This window comes from Populus alba, chromosome 3 (assembly GCF_005239225.2).
Source record: "Populus alba chromosome 3, ASM523922v2, whole genome shotgun sequence".
NCBI classification, from domain to species: domain Eukaryota; kingdom Viridiplantae; phylum Streptophyta; class Magnoliopsida; order Malpighiales; family Salicaceae; genus Populus; species Populus alba.
This window is the reverse complement of record NC_133286.1, coordinates 5,233,731-5,242,504: the sequence shown is the minus strand read 5'-3', so window position 1 is coordinate 5,242,504 and position 8,774 is coordinate 5,233,731. Positions and strand designations below refer to the sequence as shown.

At 30.5% G+C, this 8,774-nt stretch overlaps 1 protein-coding gene across 1 annotated transcript; it reads right to left on the bottom strand.

The window, feature by feature from the left end:
- Positions 1-3,542: 3,542 nt before the first annotated feature.
- Positions 3,543-5,408, bottom strand: LOC118055651 (threonine synthase 2, chloroplastic). Its single transcript, XM_035067595.2, has one exon. It carries the CDS (start codon positions 5,331-5,333, stop codon positions 3,771-3,773), a length of 1,563 nt encoding a protein of 520 aa, XP_034923486.1. The 5' UTR covers positions 5,334-5,408; the 3' UTR covers positions 3,543-3,770.
- Positions 5,409-8,774: the final 3,366 nt, after the last annotated feature.

The following is an 8,774-nucleotide window of genomic DNA, read 5'->3' as shown; positions in this document are numbered from 1 at the left end:
CTAATGTTTTTTTTTTTTTAAAAAAAAAAAAATCAAAACTTGAGTAATTGATCTGATTAGATCCATAAAGCTAGGTTAATTTAATAATATGATTAAAAAATTAACAATGAACGATAAATAAAAAGGCCAAGATAAACCATATCATTTCTTAAATTAATCAATAAACCATATAGAAACAAAAAAAAAAAAAAAGGAAAAAGGAAAAAGAAGAGGATTCTAATATCTTACTAAATCAATTGATGAATGATATAATTGAAAACAATATGAGTTTAAAGCTAAGTTAATTTAATAATATGATTAAAAAATTAACAATGAACGATAAATAAAAAGACCAAGATAAACCATGTCATTTCTTAAATTAGTCAATAAATCATATAGAAACAAAAAAAGAAGAAGATTCTAATATCTTAACAAATCAAATGACGAAGGATAGAACTAAAAACAATATAAGCTTACAAAAACAATTTTTTGCTTAACGCTATGCTACAGGTTAGATATATATATATATATATATATATATATATAAACCTAAAAATATATATTAAAATAATTAGAGATGATGACACATTGTATGATATATATTTTAAAACAAAACTTGAGAAATTAATTTAATTTAATTAAAAAAATATTTTTTTTAAAAAAAGTTAAATCTAATAAAGAACAAAATATAAAATGATATGAGATATTTTTAAAATCAATGAAAAATTCTACATAAAGGAAAAAATAAAATTTTGGAGCCCAATATTCAATTAAATCAAATACTAAATGATAAAATTAAAAAAAATAAGTATAATAAAAGAAAATAAAACAACAAATGAACTTGGAGAATATCCTAAACTTGAGTTAACCTCTCAAATTTCAAAAAGCCTTTGGAACAAAGTTATTTGTTTTTGTATTTAAAGGTATCGAGTAATTATATTGTGCAAAAAATTATGAAAATATTGAGAAATCCTATACAATTAAAAAATAACAAATAAACATGGATAAAAATTATTAGACTCCTAAAAATAGCTTTGTGTGAATTTGTTTTGGAAGACAAAACCACCAATATATTATTATAATCCACACTAATTAAAAAAATAACTAATGTAGTTTTTCCACAAGCTTTAGGTTATAATAATAATAATAATAATAATAATAATGTACGTGCATCATAATCAATTGAGCGTTATATTATATAATAAATAGTCCACCGCACTTTAATTTTATATTTTTAAAATTAATTCAATCCTTTTGCTTTGAAAAATAAACAAGTAAAATTTTTAATGTATTAAATCATCAAATCATATAATTCGTAGATAGCTCAGCGTTCACAGAAACAACTTATTTGTTTATACATTTTAAAAGTTTTTTTTTTTTAAAAAAAAATTAAAACTACAAGTGTGATGATGATGTTGGAATTTTGTGACGATGTTTTATATAAGAAATGGTAGGGTGGAATTTGGATAAAGTTTTGTAAAATAAAAACTCCACTAAAATTTTGTTATATTGAGAAAGTTTTCCATTTGAAAATAATAAGTCAAGGTATGCCTTAAATCTTTTCAAAAAGAGTAGTGTGTGTGTGAAGGATAATAACATGGTTTATATGAAAGAAAATGAAACGATAAAACATTGTGATGATTAAGCTCGAACAATGACATATTTAACTAGGTAAATAATCACACAAAAAGCTAAAATAACAAAATATATGTTGAGGAAACATGAATGTGCATCTAAAATAAATAATAGTGGAGAGCTAAAATGGTATATAATGATTTAAAATAACATGAGAGTCTGGTTATAATATATTGAATATTTGTGAGGTTGAAAGGAAATAAACATGTTTGTGAAACGAAAAGTGACATAAATAAAATGTATTGTGAATTGAAATAATAGTGTAGACCATATATAGTTGCAAGATATATGCAATTGTATGAATCAAGTATGTTTAAGGAAATAAATCATATTATAAATCAAATATGTTGTGACAACATAAGAGTTGGTATGATGTACTGTGATTGTTAAATTAGTGTAATAATGAAATCAAAGGTTAATGAAAATGTATTAAATTGAAATCTAACATGAATTGTTGTAATTACAAAAAAATTAGTGAAATTGATTTGCTTATATAATTGAAAATAATTAGCAACCCTGATGATGCAAATATTTATTATGAGTATTGTGATTTTGTATATTTTACAAACATTTTCTCTAAAAAACCACAACTCCTCTGAAGTGTTATTGAGCTACTTAGTTTTTTGATATTGAAGATGTTCTAGTATTGTCCAATAAGTATTTGTCAATAAATTTTATGTGAATAAATTGGGAAGTGATGTATTTATATAAAAAAGTACAAATAAAGATTTTGTTTCAGTGTATTTTATAATGAAATTATTAGATATTAAGTTTAAAATAGTTCTTATGATTGTATTAAAAAATATTTACCCTTAGAAAGATGAAAATTATACAAAATTTCATGATGTTACACTCCATATCCATTTAAAGATAACTTGATAGCCAAATCCTAAAAAATAATCTCGGTTAGCTTTTTTTTGTTTTCTACTTCGCTGCTTGCCTTTCAGGTTTATGATTGATGATCAATGCATAAAAAACTGAGCACATAATTATTGACAGTGACGTAGAACAGGCCTGGAAATTTTTATGTAGCCTGCCCTGATTTAGCCAAGTAATTGCAACTAGGTCTACTTTTGTATAGATTACAGGTCTCAAATGCGGAAAATCATGACCTAACAAACCAGATGACCAAAATAATCAACATTACATTACTTTTGTAGAGGTTCATCCCTGTGCTTGAAGCAAGAAGCCTCTGCAGCTGGAACTTAAGCCCTATTTACTAACATTTTTGCTTTCAACCTTTCTGTTTACTACAATAAGAATGATAAGAACTTGCGTTAAGAACTTACACAATAAAGCTGCAGTCTTCAGTAGTTGCTTTTCTGTAACTGAAGCAACCTGTAAGCAACTGCATATATCTGGTTTGCATCTCTGCCATACAGTTTATGACCGAGAGGTCAACGCCCTAATACCCTGAAAGTCTATCCCTTGATATAGAAAGGTTCAGACCTTCTTACCTTAGCTGGCTCACTAGTCGCTACACATGTGGGTTCTTCAAGACCTAGGCACCACCTTCAAGTAAAATAAACATATGGCAAAAAAACATTATAACAGCTTTATTAAGCTACTTAGATAACTAGTTGGCAATCTTCCTCATAAAACAACGCGCGGAAAGCAATTTCCTGGCAATGCTCTCAGGAGATAAGTGGTAAATGCAGCAGCTACTCAGAATAATAATAACGCCAAAGACATGGCAGATAAGGTCACTAACTTGATTCCAGAGCAGACAGAAAATCTGAACAGAAGATAGCAGAATATTTAAGTCATGCTTCAAGGCTGCTTTGATATGCAGCAATTTAACAATACAAACTGAAACTACCAACTGTCCTTTTAAATGTTTGCACCGAACAAAGTTTCCTACAAACAATGTTGTGAAGAACAAGGAAGCCAGAAGCAAATATACAGAGAGTAAACACCTGAAACCAAAATGACCAATAAAACCTGCATCAGTTTGAATGATAATGTCTTTATCTAAAAGGGGCAATGCAGCCTTACATATGATTTATCTCTATTAAAGGCTACAAAATTGGACAATCCAAAATCCTAACATGAAACATCCAATGACAAAAGTTATAAAAGCAGCAATATCAACCCCTAAGCTGAGACAACAATATGCTAGAGTTACATAAGCAAAACTTAAAATGTTCATAATCTCCCTAATACTTGGGTGTTTTACTCAAATATTTCTTCAAAACATCCATAACAGAACCAAAATCAGCCGCAACACTAACAGGCGGATTCGCATACCTACAAGCCATTTCCTTAATATTATTCGAGTGATAATCAATCTTACTTTGAGTAAACTTCAGCCCGTGGGCAGTACTAACCACCACCGTCCGATCACTCGAACGTATAACACCACTCTTCCTAAGCTTCATCAAAGCCGTCAACGCCACTCCTGTATGTGGACAAATAAACATCCCTGTTGAATCTGCCAGTGCCATTGCATCCATCAACTCCTCCTCAGTAGCCTCCTCAACAATCCCATTTGATTTTTTCAATGCATAAACAGCTCTATCAATTGAAACAGGATCACCAATCTGAATAGCAGACGCAAATGTACTATTAGCTTTCACAGCTTTAAATTCTTTCCATGCTGACTTATAATACAAGTAAAGAGGATTGGCATTCGCAGCCTGTGCACAAACAAGCCTTGGAATCTTATCCACAAGCCCCAACTCTTTGCACATATGAAACCCTTTATAAAAAGCATAAATATTCCCCAAATTCCCACCAGGAACAATAACCCAGTCGGGTACTTCCCAATCAAACTGCTGCAAAATCTCAATGGCAGCAGTTTTCTGCCCTTCTAACCTCAAACTATTAAGCGAATTGGCTAAATAAATAGGTAACTCGGAAGTAACCTCTCTTATCAACTGCATACAACCATCAAAATCAGTATCAATACTCAAAACAAAAGCCCCGTTGGCAATGGGCTGCACAAGCTGCGCGATAGATATCTTATTAGCAGGCAAAAAAACAATAGAAGGAATACCAGCAGAAGCACAATAAGCAGACAAGGCAGCAGAAGTATCGCCTGTTGAAGCACAGCCAACACCAAAAAGAGGTTTGTTCATTTTTCTCAACCTATTAACCTGACTAACAAGAACAGTCATGCCCAGATCCTTAAAACTCCCTGTATGACTAATCCCACAATGTTTAACCCACAAATCATTCATTTCAAGAAATTGCTTGCCAAACCTTTCAGCCCAGAAGAGATTAGAGTTGCCTTCAAAAGCACTGACAATATCATCACTCGAAATTTCAGGCAATACCCATTCTTTCTTGGACCAGACACCGGATCCATAAGGCCAAGTCGTCTTGCCAACGCGAGAGTCGAAGAGGGCACGCCAGTAGGAGCCAGGGAAGGCTTTGAGGGCGGAGAAGTCGTGATGGACATCAAGGAGGCCGCCGGATTGGGAGCGGTAGACAATATCGTCGAGTGAGTAGGATTCGGTGCTGGTGGCTGGGTCGGCGCCGAAAGGGACGTACTTGGCGGAAAAGTTATGATTTTGTTGTGGGTTAGTGAGGTTCTGGTGGCGGGCTTCGTCGCGAATGTTATTGCTTGTGGCGGTGGAAGTGGAGGTGTTGTTGTTTGAGGAGGACGCGGCGGCTTTGATGAGGAGGAAAGATGGGGTGGTTTTGAGGGTGGTGGGCTTGGAAGTGAGGTTGAGGTTGGTGGAGAAGTTGGGACATTGGAGGAGATACAAGGAAGCCATTTTGAGATAGAGAGGGTGGGTCGAGGAGGGAGTGGTAAGAGGGGGGGAGGGGGGGACTTGGAAGATGATGATCAGTTGGTTTCTGCCCTTTCTTTCTTTTCTTTGTTTTTTTTTCTTTGAAGGGTGACATTTACAAAAAGCTCAAAAAATCATAAAAACAAAGAAAAATGTGAATTAATTTTTTTTATTTTAAAATTATATATTTACTTGTTAATATTAAAAATATATTTTTTTAAAAAAATAAAAAATATTATTTTTATATATTTTAAAATAAAAAAACAATATAAAAAACAAATATCTTGAATATATACCTTAATTCTCTACTTTCTTAAAAGTTGGGTCCCACTCCAAATGCTTATCCTATATTTCAATAAAATATCTTGAATTAATAGTCAAATCTTTCTAGTCTATTTATCATATTTATTAATTCACATAATCAAATATTTTCATAAACATGTTCATGGATATATTATTTTTGTTTATTATTTCAATTCATTTATATTAGTATCATTTTACATTGATATTTAATGTTCGAATGACTCAATTTTTCATAGATAATTTTCAATGTTTAAATAATTTAATTTTTCATTGAAATTTTCAAACTTAACATTTTATCAACCACATGGTGGGAGTTGAATTTAACTATCTTATAGTTTGACATTTGAATATAATTCTTAACACAATTAAATAAAAAAATCAAGATCAACTTTCCAAAATTTCCCCAAACTTTATTCAACTAATAATTTGATCGTTTCTAACAAAATTCATAATTTATCATAACTCTCTCAATTTATTTTTCAAACATATTACTTTCAATAGAAAAAACACAATACACAATTTAATTTAACTATTTCTTCCATATCATAGTATACTTTTAACTTCCATGTTTGACAATCATTCTCTCTTACAATCTACAATACATAAATGCATTCTTTCAGCCATAACAACCCACACTCACACATACTCACAATTTTCTTAACATTTTTTTTTAATACACACACACACACTAATGGATGTCAAAGTAACCCACAATCATGAACACAAGTGTTGTTCTACCTATGCTATCTTATATTTTTTTTATGGCTGCTACAACAATCCATTTTCACACACTTTTAGGTTGTCAAAATAGCTCCCTCTTCTCATATATGTGGGTTGTCATAACATTCCATATTTACACACACGTGGGCTATTATGTAGCCCATATTTTCACACTTCTAGTTTGTCATAACAACACCTCTCTCTCTCTCTCTCTCTCTCTCTCTCTCTCTTTTTTTTTTTTTCCACATATATAGGATGTCATAATAGCCCACATTTGTATAAATAATGCTGTCTAATTTTGCACGCTTACACGTTACTGTAACAATTCTTAATTTCTTCTAATTGGGGCTGCCGTAACAACCATTTTGCCACTTGTACATGGCTATCATAACAATCCCTATATGTTCTTTAATTCCTACAACATACTCCTAAAAATCTAACCAAAACCTATGATTCTTTGGTCCTTGGTTTTTCCAACATCTTAGGTCCAACAACACATTCATACATTTATTTTCAAATACCTGCACTATTTTTTATCAAACACTTAGTAGGTATTCCAAAACAACCATCTTTTTACATAGACTTTAACTATACCAAACATTCCCAACATACCAATCATAAATCAAACACAACAAAACAATTTTCAAGTATTTTCATTATCATTATTACATCAAAACAACACAATATAACTATTTTTCCAATCCTTTAAAATTCCTCTATAATGGCCAACCATGGGTGCACTAAAATCTCATTGATTTATTTCAATTTATTCCATGATTTCACCATAAATAAAACTCATTTCATGTTTGTTAAATTAATTTTTAACAAGATACTCTTTTCCTCAACTTTCTTTATGAACCCTAAAAATAAAAATTTGGGGTTTTGTAATTTCTCAACACAAACTACTAAAACCAAGAGATGGGTTAGAAAAAATACCTTACCAAACCAATCTAGACTCAAGTTGGAGTGTTCTTATCAATTTTCTTTATATTTTTGTTTTTTTCTTTTCGAAACTTGACACTTTGTCTCTCAAGTTTCTCTCCTCCAAGACATTATTTTTTCTAGTTTTCAACTTTAACTTGGTTATCCCCACTAAAAATCACTCAGATGCACTGTAAGCTAACTCTTTTGAAAGTATTTGTCAAGTTATTTGGAAGAAAATCTGAAAACAAAGCTCCTCTCTCCTTTAAAGATGTCTGCATAAACATTAATAAGGCGAGGGGTTTTTTTGACTTATTTATGACTATACCACTACTAATTGCCCCAATGTTCTTTAATGTATTTTACCTAGCCATTGGTACTCTTGTAAGGCCTTTCCAATCTCCGATTTTTCTAAAATTTCAATTCAATATAAAACAACATGTTTGAAGACTCCTTCTAAAATTTTAGTTCGGTCTAATAGTTGGATTGAGAGTTATACTTAATATCGTAAAACTGGATTTTCATATCATCAAGATTTTCGAAATAATTAATCAAGGACTTTCATCCCTATTCATAATAAAATGTTTCCCTCAGTTTTCTCCCTTTTAGGTTAAAGATTACATGATGGTATGCGGGGCTTAGAATCAGTTGTTATCGTTATTTGCATGTAAATTCATACATTAATTTATTTGTAATTCTCTTATATACTTTATCTAAATATTTTCAATTTAAATTTATAAAAATTCTTTCTTTAAAATAATAATTTACTCAATCGAGAAATTTACGTGATTTATCACTAATTAACATTTCACGTACTGATTTTATTACTTATATTTCATCTGAAATTAAAGTTAAATCACTAAAAAATTCATCCCTATCTAAAACAATTTTCTCAATTATCATTTCTGAATTGAAATTAACCATTTCTAGCACTAATTTTCTAGTTTTAGGCCAGGGGTTTGCATTGAGATCACTCTAGTTTTGTTACAGGTGTATTAAAGATTTTATGAAGTTGAACACAAAGTTGCACATCTATAATGGATAATAGTTTAACTAAAAGCTAGTCCAATTCATCTAGCAAGACCATCATGGAACAATTGGAAAATAGTGTGTGTCCATCCGAGAAGAACTATCAAAGCAAGAACAAAAGATGTTAAAGGAAATCTCCCATATAGGTGTCCTTATAGGGTTTACCTTTCCTGGAAAATGAAAGGGTTTTTCACAATTCGTATATTATGGTGAAAAAAACTTCTTATTAAAATTAATGAATATCTAAAAACAATGCTAAACTTTTTTTAGTCAACTCCTAGTATTTAAATACCAGACTACCTATAATCCAACATTTATACCAGGGTGTTGACTATTAATTTTTATAAATTAAAATTTTTAGGGTTATTGAAATATTGGCCAAATCCTTAAAAAAATTTTTACAAACTTTTTATAAATTCCAAAAAAAAATACAAAGGAAAATCAACATAGGTA